At 41.2% G+C, this 25,688-nt stretch overlaps 2 protein-coding genes and 1 long non-coding RNA gene across 4 annotated transcripts in view; 1 reads left to right on the plus strand and 2 right to left on the minus strand.

The window, feature by feature from the left end:
* Ropn1l (rhophilin associated tail protein 1 like) overlaps positions 1 to 3,235 on the minus strand; it is an 11,571-nt gene extending 8,336 nt beyond the window's left edge. The window contains exons 1-2 of the mRNA XM_031360568.1: positions 2,886 to 3,235; positions 523 to 646 (exon numbers count right to left, since the gene is read on the minus strand). Coding sequence (XP_031216428.1) covers positions 523 to 646; positions 2,886 to 3,016 — 255 coding nt within the window. The 5' untranslated portion in view covers positions 3,017 to 3,235. The remainder of the gene's footprint in view (positions 1 to 522; positions 647 to 2,885) is intronic.
* LOC116083793 lies at positions 2,206 to 4,420 on the plus strand. Its single transcript, XR_004115916.1, has 3 exons — positions 2,206 to 2,422; positions 2,779 to 3,256; positions 4,213 to 4,420. It is a non-coding gene; the product is annotated as an uncharacterized LOC116083793 (long non-coding RNA).
* A 1,037-nt stretch (positions 4,421 to 5,457) lies between these two features.
* Positions 5,458 to 25,688, minus strand: part of Marchf6 (membrane associated ring-CH-type finger 6) — a 74,018-nt gene continuing 53,787 nt past the window's right edge. Inside the window, exons 20-26 of one of the 2 annotated variants that reach the window (XM_031360566.1) lie at positions 25,357 to 25,426; positions 21,117 to 21,298; positions 18,945 to 19,079; positions 17,688 to 17,777; positions 14,923 to 15,055; positions 11,687 to 11,822; positions 5,458 to 8,881 (exon numbers count right to left, since the gene is read on the minus strand). In XM_031360566.1, the coding sequence (XP_031216426.1) occupies positions 8,791 to 8,881; positions 11,687 to 11,822; positions 14,923 to 15,055; positions 17,688 to 17,777; positions 18,945 to 19,079; positions 21,117 to 21,298; positions 25,357 to 25,426 (837 nt within the window). In that variant the 3' untranslated portion in view covers positions 5,458 to 8,790. Of the gene's footprint in view, positions 8,882 to 11,686; positions 11,823 to 14,922; positions 15,056 to 17,687; positions 17,778 to 18,944; positions 19,080 to 21,116; positions 21,314 to 25,356; positions 25,427 to 25,688 lie in introns of both variants that reach the window. The other variant, XM_031360565.1, reaches the window with a different exon arrangement.

The following is a 25,688-nucleotide window of genomic DNA, read 5'->3' on the forward strand; positions in this document are numbered from 1 at the left end:
GGGAGGGGAGAGGACAAGGAGAAGAGGGGAGGACGGGGGGAGGGGAGGGGAGGGGAGAGAAGCCAATGAAGAAAACATGCTCCCCCTGGCCTCCTGAAATGAGCATGCAGAATTGGAGCACATGCTTCCTGCTGTCCAGAATATTTCCCAGTACAAAACTAACTTCGAATCTAGAGCAGATGCTCACTTGTAATGCTACCACTCAGGATGCTGAGTTAGGAGGCTCTCCTCAAGTTTGAGGCATCTGGGACTATAGAGCAAGTTTCTGTCTCTCAAGAAAACAAGAAACAAATTTGTGGTGGTTTGCTGAACTCTGATTTACACACACACACACCTCCAACATACATTCACAAACTAAAAGTAAAATCTATACATGAAAAGCTAGCTCTTGGAGTTCTTTCCAAGAAACAAAGTCAGATTTAAATGTGGCAGGACAGGCCTGGGGACAGAGGAGTGGCATCCCAATGTTTAAAGAGTCACAGTATGGGAACAGAAGCTCGGGCAGTTAAGAAGCTCACCCACCTGCTTGTGCAGGACTTTCAGGAGTCCCTGAGTCAGACCTGTGTCAGTCTTCTGTGTGGCCACAGGCATTTCAATTCTGTCCTTTACAGGAAGTGGGTCTCCTCTGGACAGGGCTGAAAAATACCTGGAATGAGAGACATCACTGAAGAGCATCAACACAAGGCAACACCCAAGACATGAGCTGCCTGACACCCCAGCAGATGTGGTGGGAACTCCCAAAGGCAGCTGACCACACTTAAGCCCTGGAACCTTGGCTGAGCAACCCCCTTGAGCTTCACTGTGCACTCTGGTTTCTCTGTCTGCAAAGCAGACGTACTGATTGCTATCTGAGGGTCCTGGAAGCACCAAGTGACAGAAAACTTGTATGGGAGCCAGGAGTGCCTCACTAGACTGTTCATCTCCCTTGTTGGTCTCATGTTCCCTTCTTCCAAGAGCTGGACAGAGAAACTGTGGACAAAGAGAGCAGTCTGATGCTGTGTTTCATTCACTTTTTTAAAAATACTTTTTTAAATGTGTGTCTGCATGTGCATGTGGATACAAGTGAGTGCAGATGTCCTTACCTTGGGACAGGAGCCACCGCTGTGTGACATGGGTGCTAGGGGCTCAATTCAGGTCTATTGGGAAAGCAAGCAAATACTGCTAGAAGTGACCCATCTCTCCAGCACCACACATCCAAGGCTATTTCTTTCTCAACAGCTGCTTTCTGTGCATTAGACACCTCTACACATTCATTTGGAAGTGGCGTAGGCATACAAAGGCCATCATTTCCCACTTTCCATCTTTCCCAGTCCTGCCTTGTCCCACTCCCCCATCCTCTCACCCTAAACATTCCATTCTAGAATCTGAAAAATGCTTAGGTTGGAGGCAAAGGAGGCACAGAAATGGCTTGGGGCAACAACTCAAGTGGATTCCTACCAGATTTGGCCAGCGGGAGGCCTTGTGCCAGGCAGGGTCTTAAAGCCACAGTCATTAATCAAAGAACTTGTAGCCAGGAAAGTGAACATGAAATTAAGCACCAGGGCAACAGGTATGTATATGAGTCACCTGAAACCATCTAAATCTGTAACATAGGTGGATGTGGGTAGTGGAGACTGAGTAGATCAAAGGCAACCCCCTCTCTCTTCACCCCTTAGGGTCAACTTGCCTATAACCACTAAGACTTTTGTGCTCCTTTCTGTGGTTTTGTTAATGATCTAAGGAGTGGTGCGGACAGCCATGAGAGAAACAGATGCAGAACTGTGGACCGAAAGTCCAGGACCCGTTTGCAATACTGTAGGCTTGGCAGATTCACACTTATTCATAGTTGTTCCTTATCGCCATTCAAATGAATCATGGAGTTCTTAAGTCCTCAAAAACACCAAAAAAAAAAAAAAAAAAAAAAAAAAAACCCAAACAACAAAAAACAAACACACACACACACACACACACACCCAAACCCAACAATCTCTGAATTATTATGAAATGTGCCAATAGGGGCAGAGTCTTGGAGTGCAAATAAACTTTCATAAAGGCACCCTAGCCCTTCTAAGACTTGAGCGTAAAATCATGTACGGGTCATTGAGAGAACAGATAAAGGGTAGGTGCTGGGCTCACAGGTGACCCTGACCGAGCTAAATAAGACATCAGGTCCTATGCCCTAGAGCCTGTATTCTGCTCGGCAAGAGTCTTTGCACAGTTAAGGATTTAGATGGGGGAAACTATCCTGAACAAACTGTATGGCTCCTAAATGTATCACAGGAATCCTCAGGAGAGGAAGGCAGAAGAGAACCCATGGACTGAGAACCAAGGGCTGAGCAGTTCCAACAGCTGAATCTGATACGGAAGCAGCCACCCCAAACGCCTGTCACCTGCTTCAGATATTTTGGGGCTTTTACCTCCAGAGCTGTCGTTTTTTTTAAAAGTAAGTCGAGTTGTTAAAACAGCCAAAAGAAAGGAAACCACCTTAGTTATATAGTACAGAGAAAGTTAACAAAATTTGGCTAAAAATATTCATGATTAAAAAATGGCAGAGTTCTCTAGTAAAACCAAAAGAATGAGTGGTAAGATGATAATGGTCAGGCCCTTGAAAGGGTTCGTGTTCTTGTTTCTAGAGTGTGAAGGTTCGCTAACTGAGCTGGGCTGGCCAATTTTCTCGGGTGGCAGCCTCGATGGTGGCGGGAGCAAGGGGACTGGGGGTGGGGGAAGCTTAAGTCAGTTGTTCTGGGCGGTTTCATTTATAACATCCCTGTAACATTTTTTTTTTTTTTTTAAACTCAGCCGAGCCACTTTTTGCCCCGCCGTTGGTGTGCGAGCTTTGTTAGTCTACACCCACAACGTAGGCGTCTGTACACGGTAACGAGGTGAGGTTCCCTGGCCGGCCTTACCCCGCCGACCACTGCAGCACGTCCGACGGCTGCGTACGGATGGCAGCCTTGGTGAACTGCTTGAGGATGTCCGGCAGCTCCGGGGGGATGTGGATCTGCTGCGCGCAGAACATGGTGTCGGGCAGCGGCATCGCTCTGGGCAGACCGCGGCGGCCGGGGACGATCCGCTGTGCTGCGGGGAGGAGAGGCTGGGTCAGAGCAGCGGGCGGCGGGGAGGGACTCGGTTGGCTCCGCTTCTAACCGACTGCTCCTCCCCCTCCAGGAAATCGAGGCCCAACGGCCCACAGCGGTTAGGCAGCGCGATTGTGGCGTGCGGTTTCCAGGCAACCCGAGCTGCGCAGGCGCACAGCCTCAGGTGGCTGTCCATTAAGGTACCACAGAAAGGAGAACGCCACAAAACAGCTTGTTTTCCTAAAACGCAGAGGTTGCGCTAATCTGGACCCCAAGAGGTCGCAAACTGTCCTCTAATGAGACCAGGGTCTCGGCTTGCGTCACCATCTGTGACTCCATTTGGTCCACACACCCACTGTATGAATACACTTTTCCAAACCAAAGCAGTTTTGGCAAAAAAAAAAAAAAAAAAAAAAAAAAAAAAAAAAAAAAAAAAAAAAAACACTTAGTTGATAGAAAGGGAAAACAAGGACTCTCAGACTCTGTTGACAGAAATGCGTGTATATCTAGGGAGTACAGAATTTTCTGACGACTTAGTAATATAATTTATCCTACGGGGAGGAAAATAGGCATAAGGAGTAAATAATAATGCCTATTACATAGCTTGGTAGATTAACTTTTATTAAAATCTCTATCATGGTCTCCATTCAAAGAAAAACAACACAATCAAGTAAAACCGACATAGTTAAAAGCTGGTGTGGGGACTGTGGGACTCGCAAGGCTGGGGTTCATTTGAGCCTGGAATTGGAGACCAGCCTGAGCAACATTTAATGTTTCAAGAAGTATTTAAAAAATGTGTGCCTACCTTGGCCCTCTGTGAAGGTTCTGTGCCCCAGTGTAGGGGAATGCCAGGGTCAATAAGTGGGAGAGGGTGGGTTGGCAAGGCATGGGGAGTGGGGAGGCAACAGGGGTTTGTTGTTTTTGTTTGTTTTTTAGAGAGGAAACTGGGAAAGGTGAAATCATGACATGTAAATAAAAAAATATCTAATAAAAAATAAATTGGATAATAAAACTATGATTAATATGAATTTAAAAAACTGTGCCTAGCCTACATTGAACTATTTTTTTCCCTACAGAAGTTATGGTTAGTTTGTACATATCTGTAGTATGAATGTTTGCTTTTTATTGTTACCAGCCCAAATACATTTTTTTTCAGCATCCATGCGAGGTTGTGAAGAGTCCACTGAATACATATGGGAGTGTCTGCTTTACCAGACACACTATGGCAAGGAAATGGCCTCCTAAGCAAAGAACAAACGGGTGTGGCTCCTGAGGTTCCCTCCTCCTCCAAGCATGCCCTGAAGCATAAATGAAACTCTTAGGCACTGTTATATAAGCAAAGATGATTTATAAAACAAACAAAACCCACAACGGCTAAATGTAAACTGATGCAGAGGGAGGGGCCTGTGCCTTGGTGACAGTCTACTCTTGGTTTTAAAGGCTTGCAGAGTAGCAGCAGGCAGCAGGAGGTTGATGAAGGATTAGGTGTGTATGTGTGCAGACCTCTAGAGCCCACTGAGGACACAGCCAGGTCCCAGCGGTCTCCCCAGAGTCCTGTGTGCTAGCTTGGGTGGCTGATTTCTCTCTTCCATCTTTTGGTTACTATGTGTTCTCTACTTGTCCTTGGAGGCAGACATCTTCAGTCACTTAATACATCAACTCTCCTAATCACTGTGTTTTCCGATAAGGAGATAATCACTTTTGAGTATTGATTTCCTTTGGTGAGGATTTCACAGATTAAAGATGTCTGTGGTTCAAAGAGCATTTTCCCACCACTCCTATATTAAATAACAATATATTTAATTGGTTGAAGATGAGAAAAATATTGAAAGCTTTTGAAAAACTTGAACTTAGAAACAGAAAAACTAGAAATGGCCCCTAAAACCAAAAGATCTCATGATCATAAAGGAGAAACAGTCACACAACCCTTTTCTTCTCAGGCATGTAGGCAATGACATAAAATGGTTTCTGGTGTGTCTTTTATCAGGCTCCATCCCAAAGCAATGGCTCATGGCATGATGAAGTAGGAAGTGGGCAGACTCACCCGTGGCCCAAGTGGAGAGGCTTCACGCCTTCCAGTATGCTCACTATTCAAGTGCATGAGCAGGGACAGATGTGTCCTCTGCAGCAACACTTCCCACCACTGTCAAAGTATACAACAGGACTATGAAGCTTCAGATAAACTGTTTTTTCTTTCAATTATAAACACCTAGATATTCTTTTGGGGTGGGGCCTTTCTGCTACCCTGCTAGTTATGAATCTCAGGACTCCCGCAATCCTCCTGCCTTTTTCCCAGTTAGGTGGGCTACACACATGTATCACAGCACCAGCCTCATACTTTCAGAAATTAAAAGCAATATTACATCAAAGAAAAAACACACAACCAAAAAGAAAACAAGGCTACAACTAACATTCACTTTATTCAATTCTGTACTCTTAACTCGGAAGGCAACAAATGATCACATAAAAAAGGGGGCATTTTTGAATATATACACATAAAATTGATCTGGGTACAGGTGTTTACTGTAATAGAAAACTGACCTCCCACATCACTAAGTGTTCTAGTTCACTCCTACAACAGACACCCCTAGGCCTTAGTCATTCATTTCCATCTAAGGTTCTACAGGACTGTCATGATTAAAAAATGAGGCACTCATACAGACAGACAGGAATGGAGACATACATATACATGTATACTGTCTTATTTTTATATTAATGCCAAAGCTATTACTGGGGAGTATCTGAAGAAGCCCTTCCTCGGGACAGCTGTTTAAATGTTTAACACAACAGCAATAAGCTGAAACGAAACATCTGATTGACAGGGCAAATTAAGTGCAAGGCTACAGGGCAATTTAAGCAAAGGATTTAAAGACCTTCCCAGATGAGGCCTTTGGTAACACTTCAGTGGTACTGTGTTTCCATCCCTCCCCTTGGTAATGACTGAACAGTTACATCCTAGAGGATTGTTTTAAACAAGAACTTTGAACATAACAATGTAAAATGCGGCATCACAGTAACTAGCCAATAGTCTCCATCCCAGAGAGGAGAGGAAGGAGCTAATTTGGAGCACCGTGACAAGTGCCTAGTTCTTGCATAACGGCACAGGACCCTGTGTCTGCAAACACAACAGGGTACAAATGTCCAATGTGTATTTTTTGTTTGTCTTAAAAATTCATCAGCTCAACCTAAATTTAGGAACATACTTTAATAAAGCATTTGTGCGACACAGAAGCAACATGTCTGATAAACTCATTGGAGGACAGTCACTCTGTCCGTTGAAGGGAGGGACTGTCTGAGAATTCACAGTAATAACAGCTATACTGAATGTTCAAACAAAAATTACTGTTCCATACATGTCCTACCTCCTTCTCCCCCAGCCCCCAGAGAACGGGACTAGGGGCTGGAACCACAACTATAAACATGAAACTTTAAGACTAGCTACACACAAATTTTACATTGGCATTTTCTTCAGTTTTCATCTAAACAATTAGTACTTTGTAGTTTAAAAATCAAACCATAATTTGTTAATAACGAACAACTATATATTTCGAAGTGACCATTTGATAATTGGCCATGTGGTGATTTGTCTTCAAATTATCAATAATAAAGCACAAAGGGCTTTCCTAGTAAACTTCCTTAAAGACTGGGTGTTAGCCCAATTCAAAATGATGCACAACTCTTATCTATAAATTTCCTGTAAAGACAGGTAGTAAATAGGAACACCTTCTGAACTGAGGGTTTTAAATGTTTAAGATATTGTTGAATAAAACCTGTATGTCACCCTAGCAACTGTTATACACAATAAATCCTCATAAGGATATTATCTTACTGAAAGCCACTGGACAAAGCACAACTGTAAACCAGGAGGAATTCCTCAGTAAGAGAGCAGAGTTCCCTGCCAGTAAAATGGGGGCAAACTTTGGTAATCTGTACTGTTTGTGTTTGTTTTCAACAAAACATCTAATAAGGTTCACTTAAAATCCCAGATGATTAACAATGTTTAACTTTTTGTGGTAGATCTATAAATTCTTTAAAAATTAAAAATGAAACCTGAATGTTATATGCCCAACACACCAGCATCTCTTTCCTCAAAAGATTAGGTATTATAGACGTACTCCCATTGACAGGTGGGACTGCATTTTAAATGCTAATTCTCTATGGAAGGACAAAGTCTGAAAGTGAAGGTAGGTTTGCTAGAAGAACCTTACTTTACACCAGAGAGAAAGGATTTTACAAAATGACAGTGTTAACACTGGATCCATGGCAAGCACTGTTTTTTTAAAAAATATAATGCTGCTTTAAAACAAAGTATTTGCTTATCACTTAGTGAATTTAAGAACAAGAAAAAGACAAAATCAAAAAAACCAACAAGACCAGAAAGCACTGCTCTTACCCTTTTGTTTGGCTTTGTATTTGGAGGTGGGGGCGGGCCCTCAGACCTTTCCAACTATGGGTTTAATACTCCACGGAACTCTTTACAGTCTACGACAGCTTCTAGCACTATCCTTACAATACACCTTTACCATTAAACACTTGGATGACGTACAACCATCCTAATCTTTAAACTTTAAACATGAAGCTTGGGCTAGGGGAACCAGGCTTCCTCTGAGTATTAAATTCTCTAAAATCTCACAGCATTTCTCCAATGCAACTCTTTCCTATAGTGAAGGCCAACTCAGTCTGCTTCCTTTCAAACAAATAAAAGTTGGTTTTATTTGCAGTTTATTGTAAACAACATGCCTTAAGAGCAAGGATTTCCTGGTATATGAACTGAGCCTCAGCTGCAGTGTGCAGCCAGGATAGTCTACTTATCTTCCCTGACAAATCTGCCTCACACCACGGCCTAGGGCCTCCACCTGTCACAACTGGTACCGTTGCTGATGTTATCCTCTTAGATTTCTCATCTGGCATGACACTTTTGGCCACTGCTGACAAAAAGAAAGAGCTGTATGGAAGGGGAGGAGGCTAAAAAAAATTGTCATTTGTAGTTTATCTTTCTAAATATAGACATGCCCCTAACAAGCACAAAAACCCCAACTCCCAATGCTGATCACTAGGAATATTAAATTATCAAAATTAAAAACAATTTCCTCATCTAGCACAACATACTATACAATATTACAAACACAGACACATGAAAACAATCAGGCAGTCGAAAATGTACAACAGCTTTGGTGTTACATGTAATAATTTCCAAACACGACTGTCTGTGAGGCACTCTGTCCATGTCCCTTACCACAGGCTCTGCTGCTCTTTCGGCTCCTGGTAAGGACTGACCAGCTAAGGACAGGATGCAGTCAGTTACCTGGTGAAAACTGCTGGCAACACCATGCACTGTGCTCCGAAACATGTCACTCAAAGTCTCGCCTATACACTACTGCTCTGTGGCACATTTCCTGTCGAGATCACAGCAGGTCCAAAATAAAGTGACAACTAGATTTAATAAATTAATATACATTTGTTAAAGATGTACAATGCACATTCTGTTTAATCCAAGGTTTTAGGGCATCAAGGAACTCCTATTTACACATGTACAGATCTCAGACAGCAGTGAAGTCGGCAGATGCAGGGAGGAGCAGTAGTGCCGGATGCGCTGCTATCTGAATGCTGAGGACACAAGTCAAGTACATTTAATTTAAACAACGCTGAGATCACAGGAGAATCTCCAAGTGAGAAGTCCACAACAAAGGACACGAAAAGGCAAGGAGAAGCTCAAGGAGCTGAGACAAGCACTTTATTCTTGGGATGGCACCGGAGGTGGCGTAGACGGGCCTTGCTTGCCAGATTTGCGCTCATAGTTCACCAGGCGCTGTCCCACAAGGTACCTAAAGTACAAAAACAAGGTGGTCACTTTCCTGTGTGACTCACACATACATACACCATTCTTCCAGTGACACCTTGTTAACTGTATTCACATCAGCTTACTAGCAACCTTTCAAGAGGAAGGCTAGAGGGGTAACTAGAGCAAGCACAAAGGCCAGCACTTTTGGAGGAAGGTCTTAGGTAAGGTGTGGTTTGTGTGAAGGTCCAGAGCTGTGGAGACTGCACACAATGCACAGTGGTGGGGCCTTTACTACACTGGGGAGGTTAGGAGTCCTCGCCACTGCAGACCCCTTGCTGACCAAATGGGTGCAGGGGATTTCCTTTTTTCATTTTGCTAGGGTTTATGCTTTACAAGTCACCTTAGTGCTAAGATTTTAGGAAGCACACTACAAATAGTGCAGGCAATCAGCCAAGATAGGAAAAAAGCAGGATCTGAAAACCTCTTTTCTAGAGCAAAGAAGCAATGAGGGCAGATTTCAAAGAGGTCAGAGGTAGCTGGTGAGACTAAATCCATGTCAATCAACACAAGAGTGCTGCTACCTTGCATGCTGGAAAGGGAAAAGGCCATGGCAAACAGGGTGGGCTACAGCAGTGAAGTATGGAGCTGGACAGCCTGCCCACCACCACCACGGCAAGGGGCAGCAAGCTGTCAGAGCTGAGGTATATGTGAGAGTGAGCACCCTCTGCAGGCTCCAGTACAGACCTGGGACAGGCCATTAAAGACAGACACTTGTGAAAAGTGGAGTCTGCATGTGATAAGCTGTCAGGAAGGGCTGGGACCTCAGTTTACTTTACTTTTGTTTGTTTGTTTGTTTTTGGAGACAGGTTTTCTCTGTGTAGCCATGGCTGTCCTGGAACTCACTCTGTAGACCAGGCTGGCCTCAAACTCAGAAATCCGCCTGCCTCTGCCTCCCAAGTGCTGGGATTAAAAGCGTGCGCCACCATTGCCCAGCGTCTCAGTTTACTTTTTAGTGACACAAGAATGGTAGTGTCATGAGACATGATTATTTTGAGAAAAGGAATGCATACAAAGCCCCGTGACAAAGGCTTTGGCACATGTTAAGAGGCTCAATGCAGCTGTCATAGGCTTCTCAGGATTACCTTCTAACCCTGACTTTCATCTATCACTATTCTGTCAAGGCATACAATTCTTAAGACATCTATCTCTCTGCTTCTGCCGACATCACTATTTATGAGGCTCTCAAGTCTTCCTGCTTCTTTATCCACTATCATCTCAGTATCTAATTCCTTTCCACATGACCAGTTCTTTTCTTGAACTTAAACATTCCTTACCCCACTGCTCCTCAACAAAGCAGTATTTTTTGAAAGCGAGCATTTTGTAAATGTCGTATATAATAGTGCTCTTTAATAGAATATACAGAGCCCTACCCAACACACATCATCATCTATATCAGGATTTGTCAAGAACTTGGGCAGGGCTATGTCACTGAAAAAGCAAAGAAATATAAAGTACACAGACTAAGTGATGGTAATCTGCCTAATACCCAAACTGACTCAATAAGAGAAACAAGATGCTGAACTCATGTTCCACTCTTTCAACCTACCTACCTCCTGTACCCTAATCCATGTCCCCTTCTCTCTACAGACCTCCTACAGACCAAGCTATGCCAAATGGTACACACACAGAGACAGATAACACATGCTAACAAGTACACTGAAATGGGAAATGAAGAGTGGGAACCAGGAGCCTCTCTGTGACATGAAGGTGGTTACGGTGGGAAGGGTGACAGAGGGGAAATAGGACAGAAACAAAAATGATGCTTAAAAATGCTGTGATGAAACAATATTCTGTCTGCTAATTAAAACCTAATGAAAACCTAAGAGACAGGAGAAGACAGAAAAGGGTAAACCTAAGGACAGGTGGGTTTCCAGCATGAGGAAGGATGGAGGCAGGGAAAACGCTGCAGTCGTCCTCTACGGAAACAGCAATTAAACCGACACCCTGAACACCCTTCTTCCCTGCAGGGACTAGCCTTTATTCTCCACCTCATAGTACTTGTATTTTTATTGTCAGTATATTTTTCAGAGAAGTTTTGAACAATTTAAATTTCCTTCTTGAAAACATTCCTCTTAGACATCCTCAGAGTAAGAACGGAGACTCTGGAATTTCTCTCAAACAGGGCATGCACAAACAAGGGTGTGCTGCTGATACTGCTGCAAAGGATCTCAGGTTCAGGCAGTTACAAACTGGCTTTCTTTGTAAAACACAGGAGAGCAGAGGACTCAGACTTCTCTGAAGTTACAGAAATTCCACTGTTTTATCCTTTACTAGGATACCCCTATCTCCAGCTATAAACACACCATGCACTCAATCTGTTTACAAACCTGCTGATGTTATATCTAAGTATGTTCCACTAGATGAACATTGTTCTCATATAATTTACCATACTGAGCACGGTGGTTGTTTGAATAAAAATGACCTCCATAGGCTTACAGGAAGTGCCACTATTAGGAGGTGTGGCCTTGTTGGAGGAAGTGTGTCACTGTAAGGGTGAGCTTTGAGGTCTCCAAGTGTGGAACATAGTCTCCTACTGCCTTCGGATCAAGATGTAATACTTTCAGCTCCTATTTCAGCACCACGTCTGCCTGAATGCTGCCATGCTTCCCACCATGATGAGAATGGTCTAGACCTCTTAACTGTAAGCTAGCCCCAATTAAATGTTTTCCTTTATAAGAGTTGATATGGTCATGGTGCCTCTTCATATCAATAAAATCCTAAGACAAGCACAAACACACAAAATGACATCACCATAAGAGTAGCTAGATGAACAGAATTCTAAACTTACTTGTCATTTTTAATGTGTTCATAAAGGCGCTTAAACTGGCGGACCTGGAAGGACAGTATTCCCATCAGCACAACAACCATCAATAAAAATGGGTAAATCCGCCGGTGAACTAAGTTCTGCATCTCTGCAGTAACACCTGTAAAAACAAAGACAATTTTATTAAAGCAATAGAAAATGGACCAATGAGCTTGTGCATTAAGAATGAGGTCTGGCCGGGTGGTGGCGGCACATGCCTTTAATCCCAGCACTTGGGAGGCAGAGGCAGGCAGATTTCTGAGTTCAATGCTAGCCTGGTCAATAGAGTGAGTTCCAGGACAGCCAGGGCTATACAGAGAAATCCTGTCTCAAAAAAACAAAATAGGGCTGGAGAGATGGCTCAGAGGGTAAGAGCACCAACTGCTCTTCCGAAGGTCATGAGTTCGAATCCCAGCAACCACATGGTGGCTCACAACCATCCATAATGAGATCTGACACCCTCTTCTGAAGTGTCTGAAGACAGCTACAGTGTACTTATATATAATAATAAATAAATCTTTAAAAAAACAAAACAAAAAACTCAAACAAACAAATAAAACAAAAAGAAAAGAAAAAAAAAAAATAATGAGGTCTGGTCTTTCTGCATTTTGGCATCTGTGGAGGCCTGCTGGGAACAGGACTTCTAAAAACAGCAAGTTTTTCTGGAAAGCTTTGGTGCAAGACTGTTTTTGCTGACTACAAGCCAGAACCAAGGGGAGCACAAAGCAGCTCTTCTTAACACTGAAGGTGTTTATGCCCGAGAAGAAACTGAGTTCTACTTAGGCACGAGATGTGCTTATGTGTATCTGTGTATAAAGCAAAAAATAATACAGTGACTCTGGAGGCAACTGAAACAAAAACAGGGTGATCTGTGGAAAAGAAACTCAGGCCCACAGAAACCTAGAATGGATCACGCCCAAGTCCAAAGCAACCTTCCTGCAATAGCCACTGGACACAGAACCTGGGTGATGCTACTCTTCCCGGATTTAAACTAATAGAGAGTAAATAAATAAAAATGGTTTTGTGGTCTTGTATTTTTTTCTCTAAGAAGAGAACTCTGGGTACAGAAGCTTCCACAAACATTCTGTTAGGCTCAAGCACTATCATCTGTTTCTCTCTTCTGTGACATAAGGGAGTGCAGGCAGGTGCTCCAAGAGTTTCATCAAGTACAGATATCCTGGACTCCACAAGCAGTTGGTGTTTTCATTTATATGTCTCAGCTATGTCAACTGTTTAAAAAACTAAAATCCTGTGCTTGTGCAGACTAGGGAATAGGTGCTTGCCTAGCCTGTGTGAGGCCTTAAGTTCAATAACAAAGACTGTGCCTATATAATGAAAGAGCTGACTAGGGGGATGTCAAATGGTAGAGTGCTTAGCTAGTATGAACAGAGCCTTGGGTTCCATACCCTGCACCACAGCATAAAAGGACATAACCTATAACCTCAGTGTGGTACTTTAATAAGAATGGCCCCCATAGACTTGTGTGAATTCTTGGCCCATAGGAAGTGACACTATTAGGAGGTGTGGCGTTGTTAGAGGAAGTGTGTCACTGTAGAGGCAGATTTTGAAGTCATTATATGCTCTGCTCAAGCTACAACCAGTATGAAGCACAGTCAGTCACCTGTTGCCTCTGGATCAAGATATAGAACTCTCAGTTCTTCTCCAGTACCATGTCTACCTGGATGCTGCCATGCTTCTTATCATGATAATAATGGACTAAACCTCTGAAATGAAGCCAGCTCCAATTATGTTTTCCATAGGAGTTATATTGGTCATAGTGTTAACAGCAATAAAACTCTAACTAAGATAGCCAGCATTAGGGAGACACAGGCAGGAGGATGAAAAATTCAAGGTCACCATCATCTACACAGCTTGAGACCCTGTCTTTCCACACTTCCAAACACAGAATATCAAAAAACATGTATTGCCAGGTGGTGGTGGCGCACGCCTTTAGTCCCAAGCACTTGGGAGGCAAAGGCAGGCGGATTTCTGAGTTTGAGGCCAGCCTGGTCTACAGAGTGAGTTCCAGGACAGCAGGGCTACTCAGAGAAACCCTGTCTTGAAAAACCAAAAAAAAAACCAAAAAAAAAAAAAACCCCCCCAAAAAAAACCCCAAAAAATGTATTCATTTTTATAACAGTCAAATGCTTCCTTTTCAAATTTTAGCTTATGAGTTTTAACTCTTCTTTCAAATAGGGAAATCTTTAAAGGCAGAGGAAATATTTCCAAGTAAGAGATTAAGCCTCGCAACTGGTTTAATCCAAACATCACTCCTCCAGTGTGGTCAAAGACCTGTGCACTCTGGAGCCCAGCATAGCTCAAATCTTCCTCTCCTTAAAATCCACAATTTGTGGAAGATGCTTAATCTCTATGAACTTCAGTTTCCTCATCTCTAAGCTGAAATTGATAAAACCAATCCTTAGGGTTCAATGGCTAGCCAGGTTTGCCTAAAAGTGAGTTATGGGCCAATGAAATACCCTATTTCAAAATAAGGTGGACAGTTCTTTATTGTTTTCCAAGTAATATTATCCAAAACTGCTCTTAAACACACACAGAGAGTAATAAACTACCAAGACAGTAGTAATAAAGCACCAAGACAGTGCCAATAAACACTTTACTATTAATTTTATTAATTTACTACCATTACTCCTTTTGTTTCCAGGGCAGTAGCACATGCCTTTAATCCTAGCACTCAGGAGGCAGAGGCAGGCAGGAGTTTGAGGGCAGTCTTGTCTACAGAGCTAATTCCAGGACAGTCAAGGACGCACAAAGAAACTCTGTCTTGAAAAACAAAAAAACAATAAAAAGAGCTTTCCAAGAGATACAACAGAATCTATTTTTCCCTTTTTCACTGAGACAAGATCTTGATATGTAGCACAAACAGGTCTCCAACTTATAATCTTAAAGCTTCATTCAGCCTCCTGAATGCTGGGATTACTAGGAATGTATCATATACCCTCACTAAGAAATTTCTAATACACACATGAACATGTATGAAAAGATTTAAGTGTAAAATCAAATTGTAATTCTTAAAGTCTACATACTATCAATGGGAAAACTGTAATACACCTCAATAAATACACTATAAAAAAGAAGTAGGCTATTCCAAACAGCCAAAATTACAGCAAATTCTTTTTTGAACTTTGTGTGTGTGTGTGTGTGTATGTGTTAATGTTCTAATGAAAGTACTCTTTGAAAGGTTCATAACCAGCATTACCCACCTAATAAAGGAACCACGCCAGAAGCTATGACATATGGTATACACAGGGAAAGTAAGAGCACAGAGATCACTGGAGCTGCCAGCTTACGAATGATATAGTGAAGGTCGATGTTACGAATACCATTTGCGTAAACCTGAAACATTAAAAAGTAATGGTTAGGGTGTGGGCCATTGAATGACCAGCAGATAAAGGTGACTGCTACCAAGACCAACCTGAGTTAGATTCCTGGGACCCATATGGCAGCAGGAGAGGACTCTCCCAACTTGTCCTTTGATGTTCACATGAGTGTTGTGGTACTTAGGAAACCCCAATTATCTTAGGAAAAAGCTACTATATAGTATTGCAGGAAAAAATGGATCGAAGTAGGAAACCTTGAAAATAGACAGCATTGTTGTAACAGAGGGAAAAGACAGAACTGCCCTCATGTTCTTCTCTCAGCTTCACTCACAGCTTCTTGGAAGCCAAGGTGTAGTCCAACTCAACCCACCACACCAAGGTCTGCAGACATCTTCCATCTCCAACAGCAACCCAAATGCATTAGCACTAAGGAGCAGGCACCCCAGAGTTTCTCAATGGCCCTAATTACTGCAATTTCTCACTCTCACAACCCTGTCCCCCTCCTCAGTCTAAAATAATGCAGCAGACAAGGGGATCCCACAAATATCAACAACATTTCTTACCTCCCAGCTACTAATAAACTTTATTTCCAGACTTCTTTGAAAGGTCAGTTTCAACTGGAAGACTTTCTCCTATTTCTATCCTGAAGGTATATGCTGCCATACACACACGCAGTGGCCCCACTCTTGGACTAAGAATCAATGGCTGGAAGGTCCAAGGATAACTCTGAATGATTTTCTTGTGTACACTGGGCAGAGAGAACTACTGCCTTTGGGTGGGTCTTAACTCCATGGACCCTACAAGACCTTACCTTCCTAGCAATTTACTAACAATAAAAAGGCTGAGCTATCCTTGAGTACATTTTCTAGATAACTAAAGTTTAAAGAAGAATGTACTAAAATATCTAATAGGGCTATATGGATAAGTTTATTTTTTCTGAAATGAGCTATCAATTAGTGTTCAAAAGCACAATCTACTTTTTTCAAGGTCAGCACTATGATAACCAAGTTACCTGATAGTTTCCTATCAGAGCAAACAGTCTTAGATGCTATGTAATCAGAGTATTCCTGAGCAGCCCCACCCCATCTGCTATATGAATAGTAACTTCCTTTTATCTAGTACAGGCTTAGAAATATGAATACTGAGCTGGGCAGTGGTGGTGCACACCTTTAACCCCAGCACTTGGGAGGCAGAGGCAGATGGATTTCTGAGTTCAAGGCCAGCCTAGTCTATAGAGTGAGTTCTAGGACAGCCTGGGCTATACAAAGAACCACCCCCCTCCCCAAGAAGAAAGAAAGAAAGAAAGAAAGAAAGAAAGAAAGAAAGAAAGAAAGAAAGAAAGAAAGAAAGAAAGAAAGAAAGAGAGAAAGAAAGAAAGACAAGTATGAATACTAAGTTTCATTAGAATATCTGCAGTGAAAAAATGAGGGTCAACTTTTTCTCCACTTTAGTCAAAGTTATAGATATTTTAACTTACTGGCTAACCTTTGAGTGAGTTATGAGTGACTGACAAAAACAGGAAACCAGAATAAGCACTGAACCTTGACATCCTTGGCATAAGTGGTTTTAGGTGGAGGCCACTGAAAGCAGTACATGCAGGAAAGTACTCAATCCATCCTGCCCGTCTTTTCAGAGAAAGAAGGTACAAAAGGTGGTTCTCCCTCCTAACCCTTACTAAGAAGGGCAAAGGTCAGCTATAGACAACTTGAATATTTGTAGGCCTACCTAGAAAGAACCATTGATAAACCTCATTATGTACTGCCCCCAGGCCTTCTAAAACAGGGTCTCATATGGCCCAGTTGTCCCTGAACTAGCTATATAGGTGAGGATGACTTTGAATACATGAACCCATCTCCACATCTCAAGTGCTGCAACTGAAGGGACGAAACAGGAGATATGGCTATTAACTAGACTTTATCACATTTGTTCTTTTTCTCCCAATAGGCGGGCTGCAGTTTCAAATCCCCATTTCTTCTGGCTTATAAATTCCTTAAAACTTTGTTAATGTTTCTTAAAAGCACTGTATCAGCTAGAATTCAAAGTTACTTCTTTAATAATTACTCATTCTCAAGACATAAATTATTTTAACAGCCACAATATAAGAAAACAAAACTTCTTCCTCTTTTTTAAAAGGAGAAAGAGGCTAGGCATTGTGACACATGCCTTTAATCCCAGCACTCTGGAGGAAGAGGCAGACAGAGCTCCAAGTTCAAGGGAAGCCTGGTCTACAGAGTGAGTCCCAGGACAGCCAGGGCTACACAGAGAAACCTGGCCTCAAAACCCCCTTCCAAACCCTACCCTCCCAAAAAAAGGAAAAAGAGGCCAGCAAAAGTTGATCAAATGGGTAAAAGCACTTGTTATGCAAAACCCTGACAACCTATTCAATCCCCAAAACTTACAGTGGAAGGAGAAAACCAACTCCCAGAAGTTGTCCTTACATAGGTGCACTTAGTCAGTCAGACACACACACACACACACACACACACACACACACACACACACACACACACATTTAAAAAAGAAAAAAGCTGTATGTGCACACTGATGAAAATAGAGCTCAGAAAAGCAGAAACATAAAAAAAAATTCCATTAGCTGAATATAACCATGACCCATTTCAAAGTCTCTTTCTATGAAATTGGCTTCTTACCTGTTCAATGACAGTTTTCAACCACCACTGAGGACCCATAAGAGTTATAGCTGCGATAATTTTGGCATGCAGCACTCCCAGCGCCCAGTCCTATGGTTAGAGAAGAAACAAGAATACTTATACTTAACACATCTTCACTGACCTCAAAAGTAAGCCTATAAAAAAGTTGCTTAGTTTTGAAACAGAAGATGCCCAAGACTGGTGCAGGACATTTAGCTAAGCTACTGTTATCTGGAACACAGTCAGTTCTCTTTAAGAGCTCTACCACTGGTGGGTAAAAACCACACTTCGAAAAGTACATAGGCAGTTCATATTTTATGGATTAAAAAGATCCCCACCCCCAAAGGCCACAAGGTTAGGGCTAGTTAGGGAAGGGGAAATGAATCTTCGAAGAATGGGGTAAAGGAATAAATATCAAATACACTGTACAAACTCTCAAAGGACTAATAAAAAATGAAGAGGAGATTAATATGTAAAAGCTCAAATTGAACAAAATAGTCTTGTATCTTTTAGAAATCTCCATTATTTCCTCAAGAAAATATAGACAAGTCTAGGCATTAATGGAGATCTCAGTAATGAAATAAAATGAATGCTATTATTTTATCAACTATGGCTGTTGCTTGTCCTGTGTTATTACTATGGCCTGAGATAACTTATGTTGCAATAAGACTTTTTTGGTTTAAAGGAATTATTCCAAAGGCTTGTGTTGAAGCTCAGGCATGTGTGGTTTTCCTGAGCTGTTACTAGAGTTCCTACTACTACTGAAGCCATGGTAGTGGCAAGCTGCCTCCACCCCCTCCTTCAGCCAGCCAGTAACCACCCACCCCCTGCATCCCATGGAGACATTTTAGACAATGTACATCAAACCCTATAAGCACTAGTCCCTGCTTAGAACCCTAAATCCTTACCACAGCACAAAATACTCCTTTAAACTTTTTAAATTTCATTACTTATTTAAGGAGATGGGGAACAAGTGCATCCCACAGCATATGCATGGTCCAGACATCTGTCGCTGAGGGGAGTCCTGGCTAGCAAGTTCAGTGAAGGGCAACCTTTTAATCATAAAGTATTCCAAGAAAGGAAGTTATATGGCTTTTATATCTTAAAAGCAAGAGTAAAAGAGAACATTTTAACAGCTTTACATGGGTTCCTAGAATAAAATAAACAACTGTATAAAATAAACAAAAATATTCAAAAGATATTTTTTTCTGATCCCATATAATTAGCAATAATCACGAGGATAACATACACATTTACCTGCCAAGGGTAGAAGAGGGGAGTCTGATCAAGAGGGACCCTCAGAGGAGCAACAATAACCAGCTCAAACAGGAGCCCTAGGAGCAGGGGGACAACCCCCGCCAGCAGCACAGCAACTATCAAAGTCTTCATTATCTAGTAGGAACAAGGCACAGAATCATTACAGAGAATCTTCCTCTTGACAAACTGTATTCCACTTTCAGGCTGGCTTTTCTCTTTGACCTGATTCCCAACACATTTTTATGTTATATATTTCAGTGGAATTTCTTTATTTAAATGCATATGTGAACATTTTTTTTTGTTTGTTTGTTTTTTGAGACAGAGTTTCTCTGTGTAGCCTTGGCTGTCCTGGAACTCACTTTGTAGACCAGGCTGGCCTCGAACTCAGAAATCCACCTGCCTCTGCCTCCCAAGTGCTGGGATTAAAGGCGTGTGCCACCACCGCCTGGCAACTGTCTGATTTCTTAATGGGAGGCACCACTCCCCAGCCACATTTCTTTTTTTTTAATGCACACCTGCACAGGTGTCCATGTGTACACATGTAAATGGAGGCCAGAAGACAATCTTAAATACCATCCCTCCTTTGACAAAGGATGTCTCACTTGCACAGAACTCATCTATTAGAGTAGACTGTTCAGCTAGTGAACCCCAGGAGCCTCCTGTTTCTGCCTCTTCATCACTGAGATTATAAGAATACATTCCACACCCAGCATGCTATGTGGATTTTGGGGACTGAATCTAGGTTTTCAGCTTTCCTCAAGAGCTTTATAAGCTGAGTCACCCAACCCCATTAAGTGATCTCAACAAGTGCAGAGCTCAAGCTATAAAAAAAAAAAAAAAAAAAAAAAAAAAAAACCTAACATTACTACTGATTGTTGCTATAAAAGGGCTCCCCCCCCATTTCATTTACTGTTATATACAGTTAACAAATTGACTATGATGTTTTCCTCCAAAATCTTTCTCAGTACTTGACTTTTATCTCCCTGCAAAAACACCGATTTGCCAAAACACTGGTCCCAAAGCAACCTAACTCATAAGCTGATTTGTGAGCCTTCAAGAAAACTGGTAGTTCACCCTAACTCCAGTTAAATTAATTCATCAAACCACTCAGAATAGTCTTTTTTTTTAAATCAAGAAATGCTGCCTATCTGTTCAATACATTAGTAGCTATAGCTAATGTACTCATAATGCAGCTTTAAAATTTGGATTAAGTAGCAAAATAAGAATAAACTGATATAAAGTAAAGAAACTATAAATAAAGTAAAGAAACTATAAAATACTGACAATGTAATCAGTCTTTAAAATGACGTTTGGTTCTGGTGACCTCTTTTTAAGGTGACTTCAGTGGATACTCTTACATATGACCAAACATGGTATTAGTGGGACACATATCTCTTTACATGGCATTTGTGAAGATAGGATGAATTACCAAATAAAACTAAACTTAGCTGTTCTCTGTATTTTAAATATAGGGAAGTGGTTCATTACCCATGGACTTAAGTAGCAATTAAACCCCCTCCACTCAAACTACAATAAATCTCTCACTACAAACATAAATGTTATCAACACATAATTGTACAATGATGGAAAAGTGGAATCTGCTAGTCTGATTAAAACAAACTACATATCCACAGGTATTACCAAGTTAACATGAGGTACCAAATTGTGCAAATAATACATTTAAAGCATTAAAAATGGTTTCAGCATAAATATAAATGTATAAACTCCAAGAGAAAGCAAAATATAAAGTCAGATTCAAAATGCAGAGCTGATTATCCAAATGACTAGGCAGATAAGTGCCCTACCATATTTACTAGCCCAGCCAATGGTGTGTACAGGAATTCATACCACAATCAGAAAAGGACTTCCTATGTGAAATCAGGATTTTTGAGAATGACTTTCCCATCTCCAAAGGCATTTTCTGTAATTCTTAGTTTGTTTATGAGATTACTTAGCAGCTCACTCTTCTGTTGACTCTTAAGTATGTCTGGGTACTTCTAGAACTATGGTTCAAGTGAAATGGAAAGTAGAAAGCACATTTAAACAAATGTGCTTTCTGACAAAAAGGTAACTCTTTTGAAAACTATTAACACAGTAAGAAAACAAATGGGAAATAGCTGTAAAAGTATTTACTACCATCAATAAGAGCAATCTCTTGTTACAGAAACCTACCATGAGGGACCACTCTTTAACCTTCTGGAAAATCACTCTTCGTCCCTGGGGCATCCAGGCCACCAGCACCGTCACAGCCCTTATGGTTAGCCAACACACATACAGACCACAAGCAGCTGTGTACAGCTCATGGATTTTGGCAGTCCCCGTCCAAAATGACATTAACCAACGGCCAGCAAATACTGAAAATAGAAAGGCTGACAAATGAGACATGTGGCTAGGTAAAGAGAACTGTAATCTTGACATTTTATAAATATTTTCACATCAGAATAAACAAAAACAACCAACAACCCTTTAGGAAATATAATTACTTGATTAAGAAACACCCAAAACACAGAGAGTCGACGAACTGATTGTCCCAGAATATGCACCCTGATCTGCCAGGCCATTTACTAATTTATTCTAGCCTGGTTTGTTATAAGTATTAGTGCTTTTGGGTTTTGGTTTTTTTTTTTTTGGTTTTTCAAGACAGGGTTTCTCTGTCTAGCCCTGGCTGTCCTGGAACTCACTCTGTAGACCAGGCTGGCCTTGAACTCAGAAATCCACCTGCCTCTGCCTCCCAAGTGCTGGGATTAAAGGCGTGCGCCACCACCGCCTGGCTACTTTTGTTATTTTTTTATTACCAACTGAAATTATTATACTAAGAGGATAAAGATACAAGTTTTCTATTATTTGTGCTATCAGTACTTTATCTAGAAACATTACAAATAATTTGGTTTTCTCCCAAATGATCCATTCATTAGCACAGAAAATTAAAATTATTTTTAAAATAAACAATAACATAGCATCAAAGAATACTGTATAAACTTTCCTTTAAAAAACCAACACCAACATGGAACAGTAAGATACAGACGAGATCTTCCTAAAGATTGTCAGTTTTGAGCTTTTTTCTTTTGTTGTGAGACAGGGCTTCACACCTTAGTCTAGGGTGGTGTCAAACTCAAAATTGACCCTCCTGCCTTGGTGTCCTGAATGCTGGACTCTCAAGTGTGGGTCACAGTGCAGCTCTGGTGCAACCACAAAGTTAAGTGCTCAAGCAGATCTTTTTTAACTTTCTTTATATAACTGATTCTCAAAAAGACTTGAGAGATGAATAAATCTCTACTCTTCTGTTGGTTCTGGACTGTTCTCCTAATGTTGTACCTGAATACCTAGATAGAGGGTCAGTGTGCTAAGCATTTCCTATCTATCATCTCAGTCATTCTCTAAGTTAACCTTTCATTCAACATCCTCCATTTGAAAGACTACAGGGATGGGCATGATGGTGCATGCCATTAATCCTGGCACTTGCAATGCAGGCACGGGTGGATCTCTAAGTTCCAGGCCTGCCTGGCCTACAGAGCCCTAAGGTCCAGGACAGCTGGAGCTACACAGAGAAATCCTAACTCAGGGGAGGAAAAAGTTGGAGGAGGAAGAGGAGGAGGGAAAAAGAAAGAAGGAAAGAAGGAGAAGGAAGAGAAAGAAGGGAGGAGGAATTAAGAAAAAAGAAGGAAGAGGAGGAAGAAGAGAGGAAAAGAGGGGAAGAAGAGAGGAAAAGAGGGGAAGAAGAGGAGAAAGAAGAGGAAGAAAAGCTCAGCCATAGGCCCTGCTTGACTCATCAGTTACATAGTATGGAGATATATTTGAATGCATGACTATATGATTAAGCTCATGGTTTTGCCTGATGAACTATATACTACCTCCTAGTCAAACTAGGTTAGCTCCAGTCAAGCATTACAAGCCATACAATAAACAGACTTCTTATCAACTCACAAAATAGTCTATGAAAATGGCTCTTTTAAAGATAAAAGCTGGACCGGGAGCACAGTCAACCATTTTGAGCCCTGAGGTTCAATCCACAAGAGGACAGATATATTTGTTCCATGAAATAAGTAAATGTGCATACTAATTCTAAGACACCAAACTCACCGCTGACACCTGTAAAAAGTATTTAGTGCTCTATATAAATGTCTACTTTACAGTTTGCCTCTGAGATTTTAGATTAGTTCTCCATTTAATAGCCTATTTCTATTCCCTCTCTCCTCATTGCTTTACCTCTCCCATCCTTTCTCTTCCTCCCCCTTTGCTCTCCTTTTGAGAGGGGAGATGGGTTCACAAGTTATGTTGTAGCTAAGAGATAACCTAGAGGAGGAAGCAGGCCTGTTACCCTCAAATGTGCCCCATCAAAGCTCTTTTGTTATCAACGTAAATTATTCTTCTACCATGCTAGGACAGATTTAAGGGCAATGTTTAACAGTGTTCAGTGATGTTCAATTACTCACATTACTAAATTAAAGCATAAAAACTAGTTTCTTTTATTTTTTGTTGTTGTTGTTTTTGTTTTTTTGAGACAGGGTTTCTTTGTGTATCACTTCCTGTCCCAGAATTCACTCTGTAGATTAGACTGGCTTCAAACTCAAGAGATTTTGAGTTTGGAAAAATCTCTGCTTCCAAAGTGCTGGAATTAAAGTATGTGCCACCACTGCCCAGGTTTTACTGATTTTTAAAATTCTGATAAAAGCATGGAAATGGAACATAGAAACCGTATGTTCACACTGGAGCTAGGTAGCTAGCCAGCTGTGATTTGAAAAGGACAAGGAACTTTAAGGTCAGAAGTCTTCACGTAAAGTGCTTAGCAAGAGGACATCTATATCATACACATCCCCACTCCCCAAGCTCAGAAATCATTGAGGAAGAGGGAGTAGAAAGTGTCAACCACAGCAAAGCTGGACCATAGCACTCATGAACTCACACCAGCTGTATCTGCTGGCATACAGTGTGACAGGATCAAGCTAATCAACTTCCCTCATGGGTAGGAAGGAATTCATGAGCCCATCATGACCCTACCTGGGGAACTACAGCAGCTACAAGGGAAGGTTATAGACTCCGATAAGCTGACAATAGTCGAGAGCACCGATTCTCAACCTCTCTAGGGTTACTGCCCTTTAATACAGTTCCTCATGTTGTGCTGACCCCCAACCAAAGTTATTTCATTACTACTTCATAATTGTAATTTTGCTTCTGTTATGAATTATAATTAAATATCTGTTATGTGATCCCCAAGGGGGTTGTGACCCACAGGTTGAGAACTGCTGGCCTAGTGGAAGGAAGGCCTCATATCCAATAGTACACGGGCAGTACCAACTAGGCTGGATCAGTTAATAAACTATTAAAAAAAAAAAAAGAAAGAGAGAAAAGAAAAGGAAAAGAAAGAAAGGAAAGAAACTTGAGGATTTAGGGAGATGAGATCTGGGAGGAGTTAGGGAAAAGAATGAAGGGGTGAATCATTAAAAAATTCTCAAAGAATCTCTAAAAATGGTTATTCTCTACACAGAAATAGTACAATTTAACTTTTAACCAAATGAAGGTTAAAAAAAAAAATTACAGCTGGGCAGTGGTAGCACATGCCTTTAATCCCAGCACTTGGGAGGCAGAGGCAGGCAGACTTCTGAGTTTGAGGCCAGCCTGGTCTACAGAGTGAGTTCCAGGACAGCCAGAACTATACAGAAAAACCCTGTCTCGAAAAAAATAAAAATAAAAAAAAAAAATCACAATTTCTTCAATTTAAAAAATGTTTGCTTTACCGTTTTTTGTTTTGTTTTTTGTTTTTTTGTTTTGTTTTTAAGAAACATCACTTTAAGCTAACTTTAATGTTCCTAATTTTTTTTTCTCACTCTTATAACTCATGGGACCAAATATTTAATACAAATTTAATTATGAAATTATTAGCTTAGTGGTGTAATCAAAATAAGTGCTCAGTCCACTGCGTGGTGGATAGCAGCTATCTGCATGGTTTGAAATGTCCTGAGTGCAGAGGACAAGCTATTTTACGGTTAGCCAATGCACTGGACTCTATCCCACTGAGGGCATCTCTGGAGAGGATGGCAAGCTATTATATCCAACCAAGAGTGCCTTCCTCGTTAGATGAAGAAACACTGGTTGACATTTCTAACAAAAGAAACATCAGGGAAGAGCAACAATTGTAAATCCCAGATTTTAGTAAAGTCTAACTCTTTAAATGACTTTGAAATCCCACACTGCAACATACTATGAAAACTGAGAGACTGTAGTGTATGCTCTGCAACAGACTCATGTTTCTGAAACATGTGAGGTTATGGAGTCCAACTAGGTTAAGTATCCCAAAGGGATTAATAGACTATGAACCAAACATTAGGACTATATTCCCAATTTCTATTTGATATGACATCTTTTGAGAAAAGAGTCTTAGCATTTAACAGCTGGAAGCTAGATAGACTCATACCTGGTAAAGTAAGGCAGATGAGGCTGGCAATTAGTAATGTTATACACATGAAGACAATCAGCAGAAATATCTGCAATGCAAAACAGAAAAGTTCATAAGTGGTTCACATGTCCTCAAAGTATTCTGATACTCCTCAAATCCACATAATACCTCCACTATACAATCCCACCACTGGGTACAGAACACGTGCTGCCCGTACTCCCAGCACCAAGGAGAGAAAGAAAAAGGGGCAGGAGATAGGCTGCACCTGTGCTTTCAGGGTAGAGAGCCTTTGGAAAATAAGAGTTCACTTTCACAAAACCAGAATACCGAAAAAAAAAAAAAAAAAAAAA

The sequence above is a fragment of the Mastomys coucha genome, unplaced genomic scaffold (assembly GCF_008632895.1).
Source record: "Mastomys coucha isolate ucsf_1 unplaced genomic scaffold, UCSF_Mcou_1 pScaffold8, whole genome shotgun sequence".
NCBI classification, from domain to species: domain Eukaryota; kingdom Metazoa; phylum Chordata; class Mammalia; order Rodentia; family Muridae; genus Mastomys; species Mastomys coucha.